The sequence below is a fragment of the Leptinotarsa decemlineata genome, unplaced genomic scaffold, assembly GCF_025532065.1.
Source record: "Leptinotarsa decemlineata unplaced genomic scaffold, Ldec_3_MD MMD2_tig00078346_RagTag_RagTag, whole genome shotgun sequence".
Taxonomy (NCBI): Eukaryota; Metazoa; Arthropoda; class Insecta; order Coleoptera; family Chrysomelidae; genus Leptinotarsa; species Leptinotarsa decemlineata.
The window spans coordinates 3,493,974-3,520,346 of NW_027412724.1; the positions used below are offsets into that span (position 1 = coordinate 3,493,974).

General features: G+C 32.9%; 2 protein-coding genes across 3 annotated transcripts; both read left to right on the forward strand.

The window, feature by feature from the left end:
• The first annotated feature begins 359 nt into the window (after positions 1–359).
• LOC141487048 (lipase member I-like) lies at positions 360–17,133 on the forward strand. 2 transcript variants are annotated; one of them, XM_074185838.1, is made up of 4 exons: positions 360–517; positions 3,936–4,385; positions 13,947–14,328; positions 17,000–17,133. In XM_074185838.1, exons 1-4 carry the CDS (start codon positions 463–465, stop codon positions 17,055–17,057), a joined length of 945 nt encoding a protein of 314 aa, XP_074041939.1. In that variant the 5' UTR covers positions 360–462; the 3' UTR covers positions 17,058–17,133. The 2 variants fall into 2 exon arrangements, with proteins under 2 accessions (XP_074041939.1, XP_074041938.1); XM_074185837.1 differs by having other exon boundaries at positions 363–517; positions 3,894–4,385.
• Positions 17,134–24,875: 7,742 nt separating this feature from the next.
• Positions 24,876–25,682, forward strand: LOC141487014 (uncharacterized). The gene has a single exon (XM_074185708.1). It carries the CDS (start codon positions 24,876–24,878, stop codon positions 25,680–25,682), a length of 807 nt encoding a protein of 268 aa, XP_074041809.1.
• Positions 25,683–26,373: the final 691 nt, after the last annotated feature.

Consider the following 26,373-nt stretch of genomic DNA (forward strand, 5'->3'; position numbering starts at 1 on the left):
CAGTTCTACTCAATTATTTAACATATTTATTTGATGAGAATCAACATCGTATTCGTCCGAAGTGATTGTGTTCCCAATTCTGTATTTTCCTAATATAATTTGCTCATATATATTGATCTGCTGAAAATAAAATGGTAACAGAGTCCAAGAGAATGAACATTCTTTTCTGTTATAATATCTGTCTTACGGAAATGTGAGAAAATGGAAACGAAAATATTGGAACGCTCAGTATATTGTCAAACACTGGTAACAATTTATACCCAAAGAAAAAAGTAATCTCATGTCATCGAGAAAAATATAGAGAAAGCAAAGATTGATGTATCTGAATTTCATTGTTTGAACGAAATGTAATATTTTCAGATTAAAATTATCGATAACAAAGTCACATATAATCGGAATGACTTCCTATCTGTGTATGTTTCTGATCAATACATTCCAGCAGTTGTTCAATATATTTCAACTATGAAATTGGTTTTGATTTTCGTGACTGTATTTGCTTTGAGCCAATGTAAGGAAGGTAAGTCAAAATATTTGTAAAGATCAAAAGGTAAGGTGTAGTTTATAAGATTACTGATCAGATCAGAAAAAAGAATTAACGTGCAAAGAAATATTACGTGAAACATGTCTTTGAAATGAAATATCATCGGGATGAAACAGAATCAAAATTCATTTATCGAGATATGAAATAAGAGTAGATGAATTCGTTTTTCCTTTTAAGGAGGCCTTCCATATACTTTCATATAACGCCCTATACATATCTCTTCTTTTGATTTTTTAATAATGAACATGTTCTCAAATAACTTGAATAATTCTAGCATCAATTTCCTCACTGAAACTTTCATTTTCACTTGAAAAGACCCAAGATTTCTACTTCCTTTCTCTCTTTCACTATAATTTTATATATTTCGAAATGAAATGAAAACGAAGACTAACTATATCCTTGAAAGATCATCCAAACGAACCACTTGATAAATTTCTACATCTAGAAATGATTTTTTGATGATGATTGTGTTTTGACTAGAATGATTTTAGCATAACTTGATCAACTGAAATTTCCATTCTCATCAGTCTGACCCCAAATTCCTAATGTCTTTCACCATAATTTCAAAAAGACCGTCTAGGGTCAATTTACCTTTCAAATTTTATATGTTTTGAACAAATTTGTACCACAAATACAAGGTAGTACCTTAACTCAGAATGAAACACTCTAAAAACTGCTGTGAAAAATATTTGGGAATATTTCTCCTTCGATAAATACATATATTATCAGCAATTCAACTACTTAACATCACAAGTATGGAATTTTTGTCATTAACTCAAGAGATTACAAAGAATCGCCAACGCTTGTTCATTTTGTAACTAAAAGTAACTGCGATAGACAGAGTTCAAAGTTTATATCCTTTTGACTTCAGAATAATGCCAGATCTTTTATTTCTTTATAATTATTTTTTCAGTTGATAAATGTAGTGGAATTATGCTTTGTCATTGAAAATAAAAAATATAGGTACAGTCAGTGGACTAATACAGAAAGAAATGGAGTTAAATTAAAGAAAATGATTGGCAAAGAAAAAAAAATTGCAAGATAGTTGCAAGCAACTGCTCAAAAGTATGAACTGATTTGTGTCAATATGTTATTCTATATATGGCAAGAGAGCATAATAGGATATTGGGGAAAGATATTGTCCATACTGAGAATTAGTACACAATTCTCATGATGAGATCCATTCTGAAGCTTAAACAAGTTTTTACAAAAATCTTTCTATAGAGCATTTTTACCGAAGCGTCTCTAAACTTTGTTAATATAATACGGTCGGGTACCTGTAGGAATTAAACAGTTCAACAGCTCAGTACATTACTTTTATCACACTTCTTCGATTGACGACTTGTTTATTTTGTGGAAATTCATGTTCATTGAGGATACACTACAAAAACACACTTTTGTCTATTTTCTACTATATTTCTTTATTGTTGACCGGTTTCGGCTATTATACCATTTTCAAAACTAACTGATTACATTTAAATCCGAGTAATTTATACCTATATTATTCTAGCATAAATGATTTGATATACCTGATATATCTGATATACCTGATATCCTAATTTCAAACCTTCTCACACTATACTAAATTCTATAGACTTGACAAACAAACTCAACAACATAAAAATTAACAACAACATTAAATTAGTATCGTTTGACATCAAGAACATGTTTCCAAATATTCCAACAGATGAATGCCTTCCCCTGATCAAAAACATATTAGATAGACATAATACTAACCCATATGTCAACAGTGAACTCTGTGAACTGTTCAACACGTGTTTAAAACAAAACTATTTTAAATTTAATAATACACTTTATATACAGAACTCAGGCCTACCAATGGGATCACCGATAAGTCCGTTACTAGCTGATATATTCCTAAACAATTTAGAGACCAATCTAATTTTGAATAACTGTCTTTCCCATAAACATATTGTGTTCTGGTTTAGATATGTAGATGACATATTAGTAGGCTTCGATGGTTCAACTAGACAAATATCTCATTACTTGAAATTCCTCAATAGTCTACACGATAAGATCAAATTCACCGTAGAGATAGAAGAGAACAATGAGATAAATTTTTTAGATCTGACAATATCCAAAAACAATGATAAACTCGACTTTAACATTTTCCGAAAAAACACATTCACAGATTGCACAATACCTTTTGACTCTTTTAACCCGATTTCACAGAAATTGTCTGCATTCAGGTCAATGATACATAGGGCTTTCACAATACCCCTTTCTGATCAAAACCTCCGAAGTGAAATTGCAATCATTAAACAAATAGCAGTTAATAACAAAATACCTACCACTCTAGTTAACAACATAATAATGAAATATCAACAAAAATCAATAATGAAAGAACTATACTCAATTTCCACAAGACCAGAACACAAATATGTTAGTACCAATTATGCTGGTAGAATCTCCGAGAATATTAAAAATTATCTCTCAAAATTCAATTTACAAACATCCTACACATCCAACGGAAATTTAGGAAACATATTATTTAATGCCAAACCTAAATTAGAGAAAGGAAAGAGATCTGGTATATATCGAATAGAATGTGGTGAATGCCCTGCCATATATACAGGCCAAACTGGGAGAAATTTTGATACAAGGTACCACGAACATGTCATTTCGGATAAAAAATCATTATTGTACGAACATCTTCAAAATTCGAAACATAAAATAGATAAAGATAATTTAAAGATCCTACATACATGCGAAAAAGGGAAAATGATGAATCTGTTGGAATCTATGGAAATAAACAGGTCAAAGAAAGATCCCAATTCTATTGTCCTCAACGAACAACTTGAATTAAACAATAGTCCTCTCCTGAACCTATAGTCCAGATCCCAAAACCTACATTATATTGAAAGCTTTGTTATGTTCATGGATTTTACAGGTATATGAAACGCAGGTACCGGATATCAGGTATATCAGATATATCAGGTATATCAAATCATTTATGCTAGAATAATATAGGTATAAATTACTCGGATTCAAATGTAATCAGTTAGTTTTGAAAATGGTATAATAGCCGAAACCGGTCAACAATAAAGAAATATAGTGGAAAATAGACAAAAGTGTGTTTTTGTAGGGTATCCTCACTTTTATCACAGCTGAAAATAATGATTTTGAAATATAATATGACGAACAAAACTGAGAAAAACATAAATAATGAAGATCAGGATCTGAGAAAATAACAAAAAAACCGTTATGTTTACTGCTCCGACAAGGAACAGCAGTTTCTATTCTTCATAAATTCAATGTACTACATGGGCTGAAAAGTATCGGACCTAACACATAGATTGCGGTAGTCTTATTGCATCCACCACTTTTTCAGTTCTTCTCAGGTCTTCAATTCCTGTTTTGGATTCAATTGCAGATGGTGGCGAATTCAAAAGTGATGCCATCAACCTAAATGAAACCAACAACCTGCGGTTGCCAAGTGATTTAACTTATCACTTCTATAGTCGACGACATCCAAGAAGAAGTATAAAACTCAAATTGTCATCAATTGATCGGTTGGAAGATACTGACTTCCAAATCAAAAAAGATACACTCTTCATTATTCATGGATGGAAGAGTAACAACGATTCCAGTGTTAATAGAAAAATAAGAGAAACCATACTCCAGCAAGACGACATCAACGTTCTCGTGGTCGATTGGAGTCCAATGGCAGGAAAAAATTATTTATCAGCAAAAAAATCAGTGATAAGAGTTGGAAAGTACGTTGCTGACTTCATAAGTAGTTTGAAATTGAAGTACGGAGTGAAACTTGATAAAGTCAAGTTTGTTGGATTCTCTCTTGGGGCTCACGTCGCTGGAAATGCAGGTGAGAAAATTCAGAAAATTGTACTCGTACGATTTTTTCATAGCTTCATATATATATATATATATATATATATATATATATATATATATATATATATATCTGAGAAAGTAAAGCTCCAAAATATAGACAGAACCTACATCAACCAAATGGAACACAGTCTAAATACAATACTTATTTAAAATTATTTCGAATCTGAAGGAAAAATTCCTTCAGATTCTAGCAATGGACATCTAGCATTATATCTGAAAAATACCTGCAAACCATAGATGAGAAAATCTTACCAATTATAAAAACACATGATAAAAAAGAAGAATGGTTCAGATACGTTGACGGTGGACTGTACATATCACAAAACAATGGAATAAGAATAAATCAAATAAAAAAAGAAATTAACGAAATAAAACAAAAACTATGTTTCAGCATTGAGAAAGATCACAACTCAAAACTCAACTACCTGGACATAACCATAGGATATAACCACAACAAAACACATTTTCAAATGGCAATATACAGGAAACCTACATAAAACAAGCTCCACCATACCCGCGAATTCAAACCATCCACCATCACACAAAATGGCTGCCTATAACGCATTCATATATAGAATGTTAAGGATACCATTCAGCAATGGAGCCCGAAACAAAGAACGGAAAGTCATATACCAAATAGCGAACGAAAAGGGATACACCCAAAAGACAATAGATAAACTAGAAAACAGAATCAAACAAAAAATACAGAACAAGAATCCAACAACAAGCCACTCCAACAGACAAAACAACACAACGATGGACATCATTTACGTACGTAGGACACCAAACCAAAAAAATAACAAACCACTGAACATCAACATCACATACAAGCGAAGAAGATAACACAAAAAATAAACGACTATGAAAAAGAAGAAGACAAAGACCAAAACGGGATATACAGTATACAATGCTCGGGACTGCAACAAATTCTATATCGGCCAAACCAAGAAAAAACTGATCCAAAGGTACAATGAACACAAAAAGGCACACATAAATTCAATAGTATATAAATCAAACCTCGCAACACATGCCATACAAAACAAACATAATTTTCCCCACCAGAGAACATAAAACTCATAAAACAATGACCTCACATTCAATGTATTAAACAAAACCATACATATTCCTAGAGAAGATCTAACACAAAGAATAGTACCTCATGCAGTACAAATACAGGCAAATTTACCTAAAGTACCTGAAATACCTGAAATATATATATATATATATATATATATATATATATATATATATATATATATATATATATATATATATATATATTGAATTATTAAATTTCACAAAAAGGATTTGAAGCTTTATATCTTCTATTAATTATCTGCCAGCGCTTTCGACAGCTGGTCGTACTGTCATCTTCTAGGCACTCCTCAAACTGAACTTGTCTGCCTCTTTATACGGTCCGAACGTCTCAGGTCAGGTATTTCAGGTATTTAAGGTAAATTTGCCTGTATTCGTACTGCATCAGGTACTATTCTATGTGTTAGATCTTCTCTAGGAATGTGTATGGTTTTGTTTAATACATTGAATGTGAGGTCCTTGTTTTATAAGTTTTATGTTTTCTGGTGGAGGACATAATATTTGTTTTGTATGGCGTGTGTTGCGAGGTTTGATTTATATACTACTGGATTTATGTGTGCCTTTTTGTGCTAATTGTAACTTTGGATCAGTTATTTCTTGGTTTGGCCGATATAGAATTTATTGCAGTCCGAGCATTGTATATTGTATATCCCGTTTTGGTCTTTGTCTTCTTCTTTTTCATAGTCGTTTATTTTTTGTGTTATCTTCGTGTTTGGCTTGTATGTGATGTTGATGTTCAGTGGTTTGAAGACGTTTGTTAGTTTTTTGGTTTGGTGTCCTACATACGTAAATGCTGTCCATTGTTGTGTTGTATTGTCTGTTGGAGTGGTTTGATCCTTGTTCTGTATTTTTTGTTTGATTCTGTTTTCTAGTTCATCTACTGTCTTTTGGGTGTATCCGTTTTCGTCCGCTAGTTGGTATATGGCTTCATTGCTGAATAGTATACTTAATATTCTATATATGAATGCGTTATTGGCAGCCATTTTGTATGATGGTGGATGATTTGAACTTGCGGGTATGGTGGAGCTTGTTTGTGTAGGTTTCCTGTATATTGCCATTTGAAATTGTGTTTTGTTGTGGTTATATCCAATGGTTATGTCCAGGTCAACGTATCTGAACCATTCTCCTTTTTCATCATGTGTTTTTATATTGTTAAGATTTTCTCATCTATGGTTTGCAGGTATTTTTCGGATATAATGCTAGATAGTGGGGATCGCATCGCTAGTCCATCTATTTGTTTATAAATTTTCCCTTCAGATTCGAAATAATTTTGATTAAGTATTGTATTTAGACTGTGTTCCATTTGGTTAATGTAGGTTTTGTCTATGTTTTGGAGTTTTAGTTTCTCAGATAAGGTATTTATACTTTCGTTGACTGGTATGTTGGAGTACATGTTTTTTATGTCGAACGAGAACCGTTTAGTGTTCGGGCTGACATTTGTCGTTGAGATTCTGTCTGTGAGTTTCATTGAATTTTTGATGCTGTGGTCGTTGTTACTGTTGATTTTGTTTTTCAGTTCGTCGGCTATGATTTTTGAAATTTTGTATGAAGGTGCTTTGGTGAAAGTGATAACCTGTCTTATAGGTTTATTTTCCTTATGTATCTTTATCTGTGCGTTGAGTTTTGGTGCTTTTGGGTTGTCGACTGTGTATCTGTGCAATGCTTTGTTGTTAAAGATGTGTTTGTTGGATTTTATTAGGCTATCAATTTGTCTTTCATATTTTGTGGTTGGATCGTAATTCATCGTGCTAAGAGCGTTTTTCGTTATATAATTATTCACTTTCATACTTGATTCCCGTTTTTCAATAATAACTGTGGCGTCACTTTTGTCGGCATCAACTGCTGTGAGGTTGTTGGAGATCAACTTCTTTTTTATTTATTTGATGGCTTTCGTGATTGCTGGTTTCTTCGGAGTCTTTTTTGATTTTTTGATTATTTGTTTCAGCGTGTTGATTGCTTTTGATCTGATTATGTCTACTTTTGATGCTTCTACTTGCTTCAAAGCCATCTCTGTGTCAACAATAAGGTTCTTAAAGGTTTGTGGCGTGATTTTCTGGTATGAACTGAATTTTGGACATAGTTCAAGTGTTTGTATTTCTATATCGTTGAAGTGTACGTTTGTTAAGTTGATGACTCTCGGATGGAATGTGTGGTATTTTCTCATCGTTGTTGTGTCCTTATCTTGTTTCTTTATTAATGTGTTCAGTTTTTTGTTAAGTTTTTGGTATGTTTTCTCCTTGAGTTGGTGGTTTTTCCTAAATATACCTGCGTATTTTTCATTCCACTTTTCAGGTGTAGATGTGTTTCGTATAATTTTTTGGTGGAAATATTCTTCTTTTTGTATGCTTCTTGTATTTCGTTTTGGATCCATGTAGTTTGGGCTTTTTCTATTGCTTTCTTTGCGCTGGTACTATTGTTCTTTATCTGTATTTTGGTGTAGTTTGGTTTGACGTTGGATTCGAAGTATTTCTTGTTGAAGTATATTTTAGCGTATGACTTGACGATCTGGTTGTTGAGTTTCTGGAATTCGTTCAGTAGTTTGGTAGTAGTTGCGTAACCTTGTGGGGTGGATATCATTTTGAATAATGCAACTAACTTTCCTTTATTTTCAATATTTCAATATTGAATTTCATAAAAAGGATTTAAAGCTTTATATCTTCTATTGATTATATGCGAGCGCTTTCGACAGCTGGTCGTACTACCATTTTCTAGGCACTTCTCAAACTGAACTTGTCGTCTGCCTCTTTATACGATTCGAACGTCTCAACTCAGGTATCGTGTTAGATCTTCTCTAGGAATGTGTATGGTTTTGTTTGATATATTGAATGTGAGGTCTTGTTGTGATTCGATTTGTACTTGTTCCTCGATAAGTGATTTATGACTGTTGAATTTATGGATGTTCAAGTTTTCCCAAATGTCCATGCGGTTTCCCTTGTTGACTTGTTTTATGAGTTTTATGTTCTCTGGTGCGGGGAAATTATGTTTGATTTATATACTATTATATACTATATACTATTGGATATATGTATATATAGTATATAAATCAAACCTCGCAACACACGCCATACATAGGTGTCCTCTCGAAAAAAGTGTCCAGTGAGTAAACCTGTATTTGTTCTGAGCTAACCCGTGGCTTTATTGAAGCAGTTATACAGTTCTCTTCTCAGATGGTTTTTGTAGTAAAAATTTCTTATGGGAGGGTATACCGCTTCGTTACCTATAGTTTTCTCTCAAGCATACATTAGCAGAAAGCAGACTCCTCCTCTCTAGTTGGACAGATGCTCAGTATTTAGTGTGCGTTAGAGATATACTGTTGACCGTATTATGAAAATCTAAACAGCAAGCTTGTAATATTCTTTAATTATGTGGAAGCTGAAAAATTATGATATTAATTTTGTGTATGTACATTATCAGTATAATTTTTTAATCCTACAAAAGTAACAATCGGCTTATGGAAGCTATAATATTCAATAATTCAACTGAGTTTACTTTGAGTCGGGCGTTCTAAGACGCAAACGTTTTTTTTTCTTAAAGTTTTTCCATGTGTGTTACCGGGTATGCTTCACCAGTGCTATTTTTTTTTAATCCACTCAATTTTCTGATTCCGTAACAAAGATTTTGGTACCCCCACAGCTGGTTCGGTGCCTATATATTGAGTTGATGATTATTATCTGGCACACCCATCAATTTTTCAGTTTCTGACTATATACTGAGTGTCCTGGTTGGTGAAGTTTCCTAATATAATTACTTCTACAGTCATATTTAGTTTGACCATCGTCAAGTACCTGGTACAGTAAAATACAGTATAATTATACGTATTCATGGGAGTTCTGCTGTAAATCAACTTTCCCCGGATCTTTCCCAATCCAATGATCATTTCCTTGTAGACTTAAGGTTTTTGTATGAGAGCAATATAATGCTCCCCCATAACTTACGTGAAGATCACCAAAGCCCCCACACTATGTTGTAGATTGGTTTATACTACTCTCATTGTAAATCAGGGTGGTCGACCGAAAAGTCATTAAAAATGAACCACAAATACAAACTCAAGGAGAGGGGGGAAATAGTTGTCTATATCCTCGGATCCCTCCTCTTAGATGAATAAAAGTTGCCCGGTATCTCAGAAGTTCCATTGGTGACACCTGGTAAGGCCCAAGCACCATTCATCCTTTAGGGTGGGTAGCACAACACGATTGGATAAGGCCTTTTTCAGATGCCTCTCAAAACAGGCAAGGAATCAGGTGGACTTATACTCAATCTCAGTATCGCTGGGGAAGGTTCCTTTCTTATCTTACCTTTCATCCTCAAGCCGTTCAGCTCAGCTACCAGTAGTTATACCAGTAACTGAGATACAACCAACATGGCATCAGGAGCATAACAAAACGCATGACCACGACAAAGTGAAGTGATAAGGAACGAATGAGTTACTTGGAAAAAGAAATTTGGTCAAACAATGAAATTGAATCAACAATGGGTATGGATGTCATAAAATCGATCATATGTGGAAAAATATGATAATTCCAAATGATTCATTATCTGGCATTAGATTTTCTAGATACGATGAAATGTCAGTCTGTTTTTGTTTATTATTAGATGTACATAAGCTGAACGGAGATTTAATCCAAATCCACATAATCGATCACAATCAATAAGACATAGATTATTACAAATATTTATGATATAGGATCTTTATTTTCGACAGGCTAAATCCTATCAGAAATTACATTTGTCATAGGTATATAAAAAATATTTCATATCAACCTAGGCGTGAAAAACAATATTTATGAATATATCAACTGGATTCATTCGACAATTGATGTGATGTCCGTAAAGAAGGTGCCCGATACCATTTGAAGGGCGTGCTTTCGAAAATATGAGGCTGGCAGTTGCTCCTTTTATAAAATTTCAAGAACGGGGTATTCTTCTGAAAGCTGAAGCTATTCTAGAGCATTCCACAATATTTCAGAACATTCTGAAATGCTGTGTTGTGGAATGGGATTGTCCAGCTACCACATAGAATCTCATATCAACTCTAAGTAAATACGGGTACCACAGTTAGTAAGTCATAATGATGATCTCTAACCAACTGTCAATTATAGTTTTGAAATATGTTAGTACATTTCAATCTGATGACAATACGAAATAATGGTGCGACCATAACATTCAAAATGATTCACTACATGAAAACGCAATTGCAACCTTTTGCATGGAAATGTCAAGATGCTTGAATTTATTTTCTCTCTCAATAGTCTTAATTTTGTGATATCTCCTGAGATACTAACTTGGATTGTGTGTTATGAAGTACCATCATGATGTTCATAAAATGCTTAGGGCAACTAACGTAATGATTTCATAAGAAATGAGAGCGTATCGGTCTAAATAGCTTTGCATTGACCATATTATTATTTCAGACATTGAAAATGTATAATAAGTCATCTTCGGAAGATACGCATATACTATCACAGTTTTTAATTTCAAGACCCAATGAAGAAGATTACATCATAGTGAATTGTTTTGTGATAGCTCGAAGAAATTAGGTAGAGTTTGCGATGATAGCGCAGGGTAGTACCACCGCCTCGACTTCTAACTGATAATATCGTCAACTGTCAACCAATTCACACAAAAGATCAATGAATCATACATATATAAACTTCTTCCAATACATCTAAATGTTGTTGTTTTTTCATTCATTTCAGTACGTCTTTTATAGATTGTAATGGATTCTGAGGCTTTACAGTCACTCGTTATTTCCACCTATGCTTCTATTTATTTGGTATTTTGTTCGTAAGAAAAAACATATGTTAATACGATTCAAATTATTGATACAAATAAAGCGATTCACGAGTACTTTTTTTCTATTGTCATAGATGTTCGACTCACAATCTACATATGCTGTTAAGCACTCATGGCTTGTCCTATTGGTGAAAATCATTCAAGATACACGCAATCTTTCTAACGACTCATCACTATACATGTATTCATAACTACATAGAAAGCCAATTATTTTTTTCCATTATTCTTTTATATATCACATTTTATCGTGTTTTTATGAATAATATCTGTTTCAATTCCATAACGAATGTTTGTAGTGCAAACTGACTGGAAAGAACAGATTTTCATCTAAATCAACGTTCATATGAAAGTAGTTGTTTCAGAAAGGTTTTTTTTGTGTGTATCTTCTGAGTTTATCTTCATGGGGAGCTTTTATTGCAATTAATGTATTTCTTTCTTCTTTTGGGAGATTTTTTGTTCAATGATGAGTAAATAGAAAGCCAAAAAGCTTCTTCCCAAATAAACTAATCGTTCCTAGATTTTTTTTCATTCAATCTCTCTTTCGTTAAGGGTTCATTTCTCTCGTGTCTTAAACATGCTATTGTAGTTCCTGTTCACAAGAAAAATGATAAGCACTCAATCTCCAACTACAGAGGCATTGCATTGCTGTCTTCATTTTCAAAAATTTTCGAAAAATCCTATCTCAACAGACTTGTATCCTTCTGTAAAAAGTATAACCTATTTGCAAAGAGCCAATATGGATTCCAATCTGGTTTATCTACACAAGGTGCTACTCTTTCTCTGGTCAATCATGTTTTATCCAAATTTGAATATGGCGAAAAATCGACCAGTATTCTATTTGATTTGTCATGTGCATTTGATATCATCAACCATTAACTTCTCCTCGATAAACTTCATGATACTGGAGTTCGAGGCCAAAGTCGAAAATGGATTAAGACTTATCTGACTGGCAGATCACAATCTGTTAAGGTTGGCCTCAAATCTGTAATATATCATTCTGAAAATCATTTTAACAGGTGTTCCTCAAGGTAGTGTCCTGGGTTCTATTCTCTATCTCTTATTCGTCAACGACATCTCTTATATTAATCAACAACATTGTACTGTAGAGTTTGTACGTCTTTCTCATTGAGTTCTTCTTTTTGTGAAGGGTTATCTGACCAGGCTGATATTGCAGTTGCTAATATGCTTAATTACTGCGTCAGAAACGGCCTTATAGTAAATAGCAATAAATCTGATACCATTGTTTTCTAGCATAGAGAAATGAACATCAGTATATTGGTAAGAGCTAATACTAAATCTATTGTGCAGAAAAAATCAGTCAAATTCTTAGGGTTGAACATTGACTCCCAATTATGCTGGAATAATCATATTGACTCTATTTCTATTAAATTATCCAAGCATTGTTTCGTTATTTGGAATCTCAGAAATCATGTCCCCATTAATATTTTATTAAGCTACTACTATGCCTATGTTCACTCAAGTCTAAATTATTGCTTAGTCTGCTACGGTAACTGCAGCAAATTGAATGATCTGTTGATTGCTCAAAAAAAAACTAAGAATCATGTGTCCTAAAAAATATGGTGATTCTTGTAAGCAGTTATTTACTGAGTTACAAATTTCAACTGTGATATCCATATATATTTTAAATTGTGTCACATTTCAGCAAAGGGATACTATCCGCACAGCTGCTGGTTATACTCTCAGGCAAAATTATAATTTGATAGTTCCTGTACATAAATTAACATCTGTATCGAACGGACCTCATGTTGTGTCTATAAAAATATTCAATAAATTTCCAATATTCATTAGAAAAATTTCAAATCCAATGAATTTCAAAAATAGCGTTAAAAATATGCTCTACAAAAATGCCTTTTATTCACTTGATTAATATTTTCAAACCTGTCTGGCTGCTTGACATCACGATTGTTCAATTGTTTACTATTCTACTGTTCATACTATGTTTTTTTTAATTGTTTTATATAATTATCTCCTACATCTGCTATTGATTTAATTTTTTTATGTATATTCCATATTTTATAACTTGATATTTTTCAACTCCAATCTTTACTGTGCATGTGACGATTTCCATGCTTGTAAAAAGTCTCAGGAGAAATGAGGTAAAAAAAAATTACTCCTGTTTTGTATACTCCTCCAATTCACCCCAATATAATGAAATGAAGTTGCAACGCTCACATTGAGATGCATGCAATTCGTTTGTTATATATTACTTCATACTTGCTGGATTTGTAACAGATCAATGTCGCAAATTGAATCAAATATATCACTATTTTATTTCTATCTAGATTATTGAAACCGCAAATTGTCATTTCAACATTTTCATATAGAATGAAAATCATACTTGATTGATGCAGGGTAGGTACTGAATTTATTTATTCCATTTGTATATTGTGTTATAGGTTGGATATTTACATTTTATGTTATATTTATATCATTTTATAAACACTGGGCTGGATGTCAGCTAGCTCTTGGTTAGTCCTATCATCCTTCTGTGTGAAAAAGCGTTTGTATTTTATATATAATAAACATATTATTATTCGTAAAAAACATTCCCGAATCCTAATTCATGAACACTTTATGTAGCTTGTGATCAATTATCTTGAACTAATTAATTTTTGTTTTCAAGGAGCCTGTCTTCATGGAAAAGTAAACCGTATCGTTGGTCTAGATCCAGCAGGACCTTTTTTCACGAAGAAAAATAAGGATAATCGTTTAGATGCTTCTGACGCAAAATTTGTTCAAGTCATTCACACCAATGGAGGTACTCTAGGGTTTGGTTCACCCATTGGCCATGCCGACTATTTTCCGAATGGAGGAAAGAGTCAAAATGGATGTGGTTTGGATATGTTTGGACAGTGTGCACACTCTAGATCTTATGCATACTACGCGGAAAGCTTAACAAGTAAAAAGTTTGTAGCAACGAAATGCGGAAGTTACTCAGACTATAGAAAAGGTCTTTGCATCCACAATGAGAAATCATTAATGGGAGGTTTCAATGTTGATTTAAGGTAAGATATATATATATATATATATATATATATATATATATATATATATATATATATATATATATATATGTATATATATATATATATATATATATATATATATATATATATGTATATATATATATATATATATATATATATATATATATTTATATATGTATATATATATATATATATATATATATATATATATATATTTATATATATATATATATATATATATATATATATATATATATATATATATATATATATATATATATATATATATGAATACATATATTTATTCGATGAAGTGAAGTGTTGTGAATCAACAGAAAATTGAATGATATCAGATCCTAAAAACATTTCATTTATGATTCAGTACCAGACAGCGCTGTTTCGATTTACTACCGGACGGTAGCCGGTCGGTTCGACGTGGGTACTTTGTTCACTCACTCAAATCGACCGCCGTGTTGGTCGCTGGTTCAAGCCCCAGGCTGAGCGATAGATTTTATTTTCACTTGCTATCGTCCAACCAGTGTTAGGAATCACACGTTAAAAGGTAAGACCTCATTAGTGCTCACTTCGCACAAGTTTCGACTTCTGAGGATTGTCGTTCGTAGGGGTGCGACGGCTGGTTAACGGAGAAACAGATTTTAAACAGATATATCTCAATGATACTTGGCCTAATTATGACCACAATGTTGAAACTAATTTTGTTCTAAAGAACCCTTGGTGTGGCGATAATGTCTCCCCTGTTATGGAACCGACAGCAAGTCCAAACCATGAATATGATAGATACACGAGAATCCCAACGGTTGGGCCACAAAGCCGTACTTCGAATTTGACCAGCGAATGAGAAATTGCTTACTTTTTGAAATCAACTAAAAGAATAATATGTTCAGGCCAGTCTCGATTTATCTACACTGTAGATTAATGAACTGACACCTATCAGAAAACAACTATTCCCCTGGCTATTACTACGAAGGGATTGTATCCAACAGGTGTCAGTGCAGGAATCTTCATAGCAGTATTTCCTGCATATGCTGTTGGCGATATAACTGCTGGAATCAATTTCAATTCACCAGGTCTGTCTCTATTCACCTACAGTGTTGGTGAATTTACAAATAAATTATTTACACGAAATACGACTCCATTCCTGATTTAGTTTATAGAATATTTTGGTTGATATGTGAAGTTCAATCGTGGTTGGGAAGTGAATAGGTAATAGTTCAAAAAAACTATAAAAACACGCTAGAATAGCACTGAAAAATAAAATACAACTCGAAAATAATTTGTGTTCAACATCGATAATAAGTACTATGGCTTGATGTAACTGAATTCAGAATGAGTCTATTGACAAAAAATTTATTTTGTTGTAAAAAAGCGTGGGATGCTTTAAATTATATTTTTATTATTGCTCCAATCTGGCCAACATCTCCTAACCAAGTATTTATAACAATGAATATATAGCACTCCACGCTTTTTTACAAAAAAATTATTCTTTTTGTAAATAGATTCATTATGATTTCAGACTTCTTGACAGTCATTGGTAACATCGAGTCATAGGACTTATTATCGATGTTTAACACAATCTTAAATTAGTTTCGAATTATTTTTAAATTTACAATTTATGTTCCTTTTAAAGCGTGTTTTTTAGTTTTTGAAACAATTATTTATTTTCCACTTTTCAGTTTGGCTTGCTATTTCAAGCCCATTTGTTTCAATATAAAATATATGCGCATGCGCAGACATTGTGGTTATCTCACTTGCTCTCACACAGTGACTGTGAGGAAAAATTATTAATTGAAATTACGAAACTTATGAAATTATTGTATTGTCACCGATTCTTGATAAGTGTTAAAAGTTTAAAATACATCTGTCCGTTTGAAGTTATTTAAAATCGAGTCCAAAGGAGTCGGTTACAAGCAAACACACAGGTAGGTAGGTCTAAAGTGAGTGGGTCTATTCGACCCTCCACCGCAACCCGCAAGGGTTTATTGTGGCTCACATCTATTCACACTCGGCCAAATAAACCCAGCTTCTTAACGAAGTAGTCCAACAACTGTTTGGAATCAGGCTTCAAAGGGTGAAACAATGCCTTGGAGTAAGCCAATCCTGGAAGATTCTGCCAGAAGTCCATAACTCTTCTTGCCATCCAGGTGTTCAGTGTTTGTTTGGCAAAGCCCAAAGCGATGCCAATGACAGGTTCTGGTCCAATGAAGCCAAACAAGCAAACATACAAGTGAAGCTAATGAAAGTGTGTTGAAAAAGGATAACATTAGTGTATCTCGCTTGTACGTCTCGATTGCCAGATTTTTTATGATCTTTCAATATCGATAACTGAACTTATATTAGGGTCGTATTCTAGGTAGCATATATTGATAACATATCGATAATCCTATGAACCTTCAAGGCTTTTCGTATTCTCGTCAGTTATGTAGCATATCAGAATGAACTCGAACGACCCTGTTTCATCGTCAGAATTTTCAGACTCTAGGACTCTAAGAACATTATCCTGTTTTTTTTTCTGTTCCACAGAAAGGCACAATAGCAAAACGTAAAAGTAAAGCGTTCACGAACAAGACATTCACTTGTTGTCGTTAGTTTGATAACTGATTGAATAATCACACTGATTTCTATCAATCATAGTCATAGTTCAGCCTACATAAAAGTTGATTTGTTTTAGGGCCAGAGGAGTTTATTACTTGACGACAAATGGGGTCTCACCGTATGCCAGAGGTTGAGAGTGTAACTGCAAGTCTACATTTTTATAAGTTAACCTGATTTTCAGAAATTATAATAAAGATTCACTAAACAGTATGTTGAGTTATTTTTATATTCATCTGCTTTTTATGAATTTTTTCCGATTTTGTCATTCGTTTGAGTGAAAAGTCTCTTATACTAACAAAGAATGTGTGACCCAGCTGAAGAAACTAGGAAAATTACCAATATTTCATAATATTCCACTTCGTATTTGATTTGTTTTGAGACGAACTTTCAAATTTCAATTATTAATATTTATACCTGGACAGTCGTTAATCCTCATTCAAATAAAAAAATCATTCATTTATTCATTGAATCTTTGGTCTGGATTACTGGATGATGAACTGATTTCTTTTTCTATCAAAATAAACCGAAAAGATCTCTTTTCATTGTTTCGAAATCAAGGTTCCAGATCTCTTAGATGGAGTGCCCTGACAGTTTGTTAACTGAGACACTTCAAGACCCTGTACTGAGTTCCGGATAACATCCGGATAACATCCGAAACTCAGTAACGTGATAAACTCGCTTTCATGTTCCATCTGTGATTATTTACTTACTTTCATTTGATGTTCTCAACATTATGTAAATATTTTAAAGAGAGACGAATTGAAACATCTTTTTTGGAAAACAAGCATAATGTAATATATAAAAAATCCTCGTATCAGAGTGTTAGTTGCCATACTCTTCAGAAAAGAATTGACCTATTTTTATAAACTCTCATATAAATATTTGGTAGGTCTGAGAATAGGTTTCAGTCTATTTTCCATACCCCCAAATGATAAGAGTGCACCATTCCAATTTTTTGGCATTTTTTTGTTTTTCTTTCTTATGATGTGGCATTGAGAAATACATATAACCACTCAATTTCCACCCTTCTATCACCAACACACTTATTTTTGATAGCCATTTTAGTAATTTAATCATTGTTATTTCCGCCAGGCGTCTGCCGGCGTCACTTCTCACTCAGTAGACAGCACGAAGTAGGGATGAGAATGAAGCCGGTCTCCTGCCTTTCTCACACAATAAACCGTCTCTCACTCTCTACACCATTTTTCCGCCTTCTATTATTCTTTATCCATCAAGCGTAGATACAGTTTGTGATGCCACCGAAGGTGTGAATCATCCAACAGAGTTTATGAACTCATTGTATTTGCCAGGCATGCCACCGCCTAAATTTCGCAATTTGAATCCGGCTGTGCAACAACACACTATTATTCATTGAAAAAAATTGTGAAAAAATTTTTTGAAGCCAGTATTTCAAATGGCAATGTCCGAGAAGAAAATACATTAATATCAAGGAATACAGATGTGCAAATTCATCTTAAACGTGTGCAATTTCCAATTAAATTGACATTTGCAATGACTATCAACAAGTCCCAAGGTCAAACATTGTCTGTTTGTAGCTTGGATTTGAGCAAACCATATTTTTCACATGGAAAATTATACGTGACATGCTCTCGAGTGACCAAACCATCTAGTTTGTTTGTATCAGCTGAACATGAACTAACGAAAAATATGGTACACACTATAGCATTGAGGGATTAATATTATTTGTGAGTTTTATTGTTTCGATAGAAATAATTCACGAGGCAAAACAACGTTTGCCGGGTCAGCGACTAAACATAAAAAATTAGCTTCTGTCAACCTATCACGATGCGAGAGACATCACACGTATCGTAGACACTAGAACAGCTATCTCATGTCCACTGTTGACAGAATAATTCTCACCACCACCTACTTCAATTACTCTTGCCAATTTTTTTGCGTCGAATAAAAATGCTATCCAGATTTACTATCACAAAATCACGTATAAAAGAGAGATACGGTCCCTAACTTTTTGCGATGTGAGACTTCAAGTTAACCAAGAGTAGTGTGATTTACTACGGTCGTATTGAAAATCTTAATGTGCAATTAGGCGTAAATACATACTTCAATCCCACTTGAAAATAAATGTTTCTCTTCATATTTGAATGTTTCTGCATTTTTGAAGTGATAACTTGTTATGGGAGGGTAAACCGCTTCGGTACCAAATGCGTAACAGTACCAGTTTGTATGGCTTTCCTTTTCTCATTCATATGTCATTGAAAGGCAGGCTACTCCTCTCTCGTCGTACAGATGATCAGTGTTCAGTGTGCGTTAGATATGTACTGTTGACAGTATTATAAAAATCTAACCAGCAATCACATAATATTCTTTCATTATATGAAACGTGGCTTGAAGTTGATGATTCTAATTTTGTGTATGTAATTATCAGTATCATTATTCAATCCTACAAAAATAACAATCGGCCTATGATGTCTATAATATATATATATATATATATATATATATATATATATAATATATATATATATATATATATATATATATATATATATATATATATATATATATATATATATATATATATATATATATATATCAGGACAACTACAATAATAAGATTATATATCTTGTAAAAAATATATAAATATGGAGAACTTACTAACGCGAGAATAAAATATAAAATGGTTCAAAAACAGATAGAAAGACATTAAATAATGACAGTTGATAAATATTTTTGGCTGACAATGTCAAGTGGGAAAATTCTGAATGATACTCGAATTACTAGATCTTTTATTTCCTTTATCATATTTCAGAAGGTACGTATAAATTTTGCTAAGACTATCAATATCAGTTCGTTTATTCATTGAATGTTCTTCGTTATTAATATGTATCATTTCCAAAAATATTATTTCAGTTGTATTGGTTTCTCTATCTAAAATATTTGGATTTTCAAAATTCATTTTATGATCCTCCGAATTACCATGTTCTGTTAATGCACAAGAATGAACATTTCGTCTACAGTCGCTCTTATGTGAAGTGATGCGACTACTTAGAGGTCTAGATGTTTGTCCTATATATGTTTTAGAACAATCCATACAAGAAATTTTGTATACTAAATTGGATTTTTGTTTATTTGGAATTGGAGCTTTCAGTTTACTGTATAATTTAGATATAGAAGTGACATTTGTTTTAGATATTTTGAGGTTATTATTTCGGAATACATTAATTAATTTTGTTGTCAATTCTTGAATATATGGGAGTGATTTATATATGAATGAAGGTATCACGTTGTTATGTTCAATTTCTTCCTTATAATTTTGAAAGTTTATTCTTTCACAAAATAAAATTCTGTTTACTGAAGATATAGGATAGGAATTTTGGATCAGAATTTTACTGAAATTAGACAAACTTTGGTTTCGTAAATCGGGATGGATAATTTTGATGGTTCTGTTTTTTAATGATTTTATTAAATTGATTTTCATTTCATTTGGATGATAGGAATGGTAATCAACAAATCTATTACTTGATGTTGGTTTTCTGTACCATTCAGTGATGATAATATTTTGTTCTGATCTCAATAACTTCATATCGAGGAATGAAATAGAATTGTTTATTTCCTCTTCAATAGTGAATTGGATATTGACATCATATGAATTGAATACGTTCAAAATTTCTTCTTTTCCGTCTGCAGGTATGGTCAGAATCAAATCATCTACAAAACGTTTGATGAATGGAATACGGAAAGATAATTTTTGAATACAATCATCAATAAGCTCATCTAAAACAAAACTCGATAAAATTGGTGAAATGGTGGAACCCATAGGTGTGCCAAATATTTGTTTATAAAATTTGTCTTCAAATATAAAATATGTTGAATCAAAAATAAAATCTAAAATATTCATGAATGTAATTTTGTCTAATTCACAATGTTCTTCAATGTTAGACCGATTTTTGTTCAAAGTTTGTTTCACTACTTTTGACGGTAGGTTTGTGAAAAGTGAAACAACATCTGAGATTATCAAAACATAATTTTGAGGAAGCTGAAAATTATTTATAAATTCACTAGATAAAAAAGAATCTTTGATATAATAAGGATTGTCTGTTTTATAGGAAGTTGTTAAAATATTCGTTAGGAATTTACAAAGTTTTGAGTTAGGTGCATCAATGGAAAATACAATTGGTTGCATGGATAAGGTAGGTTTATGAACTTTAGGTTACGAATAAAAACGTGGTGCTATGGATTTGTATATCATTAATGATTTAGCTGTAATATTATCTATTTTGTGACAATTTTTCAAAATTGTAATAATTTTATTTGCTCTCTATTGTAGTGTAGAAGTTGGGTCTGATTTTAAAATTCTATAGTATTTATTGTTTTCTAATAATATATGATTTTCATTGATATATTGGTCTCTACACATGGCGACTGTAACGTTACCTTTGTCACTATTCATGATAATAATCTCTGGATGTTCTTTCATATGATTTCGGGTTTTATTATACAATTCATTCAAATAGTGTTCTTTGTCATGATTTTTGTGTAGAAAATTTGTTATTATATTCGTTACTTGTGTTCTGTATACATCTTTTTTAGTCTCATCGAAATTCTCCATTATATATTCCAAATCTGTTTTTGAACCATTTTAAATTTTATTCTCATGTTAGTAAGTTCTCCATATTTATATATTTTTCACAAGATATATAATCTTATTATTGTAGTTGTCCTGACGAAGGTGTGAAATATACCGAAAGCTTGACATATAACAAAGAGTTTTCTTTGTAACAGCCCAGCTATTGACACTGCAACCTCACAAATTGAACCGATATATATATATATATATATATATATATATATATATATATATATATATATATATATATCAAAAGGGGGAAATTCGTGGACAGAACACTCAAGAAATATGGAGGCAAACCGCGGACACGTGTTTCTGGCTATTGGCCTCATCAGCGCGGTGCAGCCAAGTGTAAATATGCGCAACACAAATGTGCGGTTGGCTCCTGTTGTTGACTCCGTGCGTTTGTGTTGTTTCCTGATTTCGGCAAACAAGTGTTGCGCATCTATACACTTGGCTGTTCCACGAATTATTCCATTCTTGATATATATATATATATATATATATATATATATATATATATATATATATATATATATATATATAAAAATACTTCCCCTTTCATTGTCATATTTCATTTCATATGTCATATTATACATAATATTACCTTAGCTTTTCTCAAGTTAAACAATTTCAATATTAGATAGTTCAAATTAGATTAGTTTGAGATATCACTTTTGTCAGGCGTCCCGAGACGTTTTTTTTATCTCTTTTTCTCAACCCCTAAACTTAAATTTGTTCGATGGCTAGTTTTGTATTGATAATACATGGCACGAATTATATTTCTCGTTCACACAAAAGGGTTTTTAAAAACTTTTTATTCGAACAGAGTTACAGCTAATAATTATGAAATATAAGTACTGACTATTACAAATCAATTGCACGTATTTATATAAAAATTATTGCCGACTTTGCAGATATCAGCAAAATAAGTGATGTCGTCTTCGGGTCATCGAACAATATCCTGCTAATGTAAGGGGTTATCGAACTGTAACTTCTCCATCCCCTGGGGAAGTCTTGTAAGGGATGAACAAGATTGAAGATGTACTTCGTGTTCGGGAACTGGTGGATCATCATTGGATGGTTCTTTCTTCGTTTGCCTTTTCAATCTGTAAATTACGTATAGAATGAAGATGGTGATTGAAATTTAAATGGGAGTCATCCAGAAATGGCTATTATCAGATTGTCTGGTTTCTTCTGGGATGAGTTGTAACCTCTCTTCTTCTACGGTCAGATGTTGTAGTTTATCCAGGGAAATCTTATCTAATTTCAATGGTTTGAATTTCAGCGAGAAATTGATGTGAGCTGTCTTGATATTTGGTAAAGTAAAGGGTTCGTCTAATATGACACTTTTGGAGTTTTGTTGGTCTTGAATTCACAACCTGGTGGAAGTTTTATCAGATACCCTCCTTCCAGAACCATAACTTTCGTACTGGAACAATGTGTAGATATCTTCGTGGCCTGTGGAAATATTCCTATGTAATGGGCTTCTGATATTTCCAGAATCAGTGTTGCATTCATCGAAAGTGGAACGTGTTCGCATCTTGCTTCTTCATCTATTATTTCCAACATCTGGGTAACACAGTCAGGGGATCTGCCAGTATCTTGGAGGAAATTTTCTTCGCAAAGGTAATCCAGACCAATTCCTTCACAGGGTGAATTTAGGTATTGGTAGAGGTAGGGACTGACTGTTAGGTAAGGAGTTGGTGGAATGATTATTGTCGAATTTTGTGTAGGAATGGGAAATGAGTGGAAGTAGGTGAATGTATCAGGAAATATTGAGGGAACATGAAGGATGAATACGATTTTATGTTCCGTGTAGTAGGCGTCTATTTTGATGACGTCGTAGTATTTATGGATGTCGTCCTCCTGGTTATAGAGTAACTGGTTTTCTGAGTGGTAGGTGAGCCGTATCCTCACGATCCAACTCAAATCTTCGCTTTTGAGGACGCTGTTATGGACTGTATTGATCCTTGCCAGGGATACTGCCATTTCAAAGTCATTCAGTGAAGTATCAGGTTGATTTGATTCAATACGTTTCTGGTTTCCAGATAGTGATTGAAGTCAAAAACGAGTCTATTGAGATCGATTTCAATTCTCTTGACTTCTACTGAGATGGTATCTTGATTATGTGTTAATAGAGGGATGGTTTCATTGTAGCTCTCCATTATTCTTGTGTTTAAACTGATGTGTTGGTTCACATGACTTGTTATGTTCCTTTGGTTGTTTTATAGGGAAGCAATAGCATTCTCATATTTCCTTGCATCTTCTTGGTCCAAGTTTCCAGAAATTGCTTTGATCACACTTCTTAAGCCATCTTTGAGTCCTCTTTTGGGTCTACTGAGAGGATAAAGAGTCTGTAGCTTTTCCTTGCCAGTTTTCAGTTCGTACTTCAGTCCTTGATCGAAATTTTGCAAGTAGAAGAAATGAGGGTCATTTAGTCCGTTACGAATTGCAGTGGAGACGGCATCATATTGGGATTCTATAGCGAATATCTCTTCGTGGATGGGTTGAAGATCGTAGTAGTGGATGAAGTCGTGGGTACTAGTCTTGATCTTTGCTTGTCCCATCTAGAGGGGAAGTAGTCCTGGATTTGTTTTGAGGTTCTGGATTTCGATCTCCTGTCCTCTCGTCAGATGAAGGCTGTAAAGGGACGAAGAATTTAATTATCTTATTAGGCAAATGTCTTATATTTTTCTTATGGACGTTTGCATTTTCTGTCTCGACAGTTACTGGTTGGTCTTTTTGGATGGATTTTGGGAAGAAGGATGGAAGCAGTTTATTTCTTTTCATTGTTTTTCTTGTGTACACCTTGGTGCAGGGTTTGTAGGTGATAGGAGTTTCTCTTTTCTTGTTTCTCTCCTCTATGATATTTGTTTTCTGTTTCTGTAAATCTTCGTTGATTTTCCTATATATTTCCTTCGTTTTTTCCTGTGTTGTTGGACGTAGTTATTAATCAATGTTCGTCTTATATCGATATCGAATAGGTCTTGACTATTGAGATGTCCGTTCAGAATATCCATAGGTTTCTGTCTTGTTGCTGAATGGATAGAGTTGTTGTATCCTAGGATGGCATAGAGCATCTGTGATAAGAAATGACGATAAGAAATACCATCAAGTAAGTGCATTTGCCACTATTTTGCGTCCAACCCCGTTGCAAAGATTCATATCAAGATAGACACACACCGTACCTATCCACCAAAAAACTTCATAAAGTAAAGACAATTACAAAGTTTTTTTATCGTAGTTGATAAAGATATCTATGAGGGTCATATTTTTCATTGAGTTCGCTACATATCATCATTGGCGTCACAGTATCAATAAATAATTACTGAATATAAAATGGACAACGTTAAAAGAATGTTTGCAGAAATACAAGAAAGCAATAAACTAATTAACCAAAATATCAAAGAAATAAAGAACGACCTGAAAAACCTAACTACGAAAATAGTAGAAGTTAACCAAAGAATTGTAAAAATTGAAACTGAAGACTTTTCATTGAAAGAAAAACTTAAAATAGCTGAACGAAAATTAAGGCGAAATAACATAATTATTTTTGGGATACCGGAAGAAGAACAAGATCCTTTGAATTACTTCAAAACGATAATCGAGAAGAACCTCGAAGTCACCTTAGAAGAAACCGAAGTAGATACTATCAAGAGAATTGGACTACCAAGCAATAACAAACCTAAACCAGTAATCTTAGAGCTTGTGCGAAATTTAAAAAAAGCTGAAATATTCAACAAAGTTACAAAATTCAAAGGTACAGGTCTCTCAATTACAAACAACCTGAATAAAGAAGACAGAGAGGAACAAAGATTTCTATACCATCAATTGAGAAGTGCCAGACAAAACCACCATCAAGCAGTATTGAAAGGAAATACACTAATAGTTAACGGAGAGAAATACACATATCAGCAGCTGAAAGAAAAAGAAAACATCGAAGAAAAAGCTCCTCTGCTCGTGCACCCTCTATACCACAAAAATAACAGTGAGCTAAATACTCCAATAAAAATTTTAGAGAAGAACCAAGAGAACTCTCTTTTCCAAATAGGCACCGAAGGGTTCGTTGCTACAACCATTCCAGTTCAGAACGAAACTACACCTAGAAAACCCCGAACGAGAAAAGGATCTGAAAATCTCAACTAATTTCACCTCAATATTAGAAGTATTAGAAAAAATATGGATCAACTCCAAGTATTCCTTCATCAGATCAAACAAGATTTCGACATAATAGTATTGACAGAAACATGGAATATAAAAGATGAAAGTATTTTCAATGTTGACGGCTATAACTTAATCTATAATTCAGGCAACTTAAATCGAAGCGACGGCATAATTATCTATATTAAAAAAGATCTGAACTATCAAGTCCACTATCCATATATAAATGTTAATGAAGTTATAGAAATTAACATTAGATTTGAATCAAAAAATATAAAAATAACTTCAGTGTATCCCATCAACCTGTGCTAATGAATTTTGCAACATATATACATATCAGATATACATATCATTACTGGTGATATAAATATAAACATATTAGATAACAAAAGCGATGTAACTCATAATTACCTTGATGTCATGAACTCATTTGGTTTTCTTTCTTATATTAATAAATACACGCACGTACAGGGCTTAGCAGCAACATGTATAGATCATTTTTTTATTTAAGATCAAAAAGAAATTTTTACATATACACCTTACATAATACAGGAACATATAACTGATCATCTTCCTATAGTTCTCCAACTCATATCACAGAAAAAACGTGTAAATAATCCGTCCATAATTAAATACTACCTGGATAAAAATTAGTTGATAAAAAATATTCAGAAGG

What these genes read in the sequence shown, in the direction of transcription:
- LOC141487048 (XM_074185837.1), top strand. Translation starts at nt 463, where the DNA reads ATGAAATTGGTTTTGATTTTCGTGACTGTATTTGCTTTGAGCCAATGT. An exon ending in TTTGAGCCAATGTAAGGAAG is followed by an intron (nt 518 to 3,893) that starts GTAAGTCAAAAT and finishes CCACTTTTTCAG; the next exon opens with TTCTTCTCAGGTCTTCAATT. An exon ending in GGTTTCAATGTTGATTTAAG is followed by an intron (nt 14,329 to 16,999) that starts GTAAGATATATA and finishes GATTTGTTTTAG; the next exon opens with GGCCAGAGGAGTTTATTACT.
- LOC141487014 (XM_074185708.1), top strand. Translation starts at nt 24,876, where the DNA reads ATGGACAACGTTAAAAGAATGTTTGCAGAAATACAAGAAAGCAATAAA.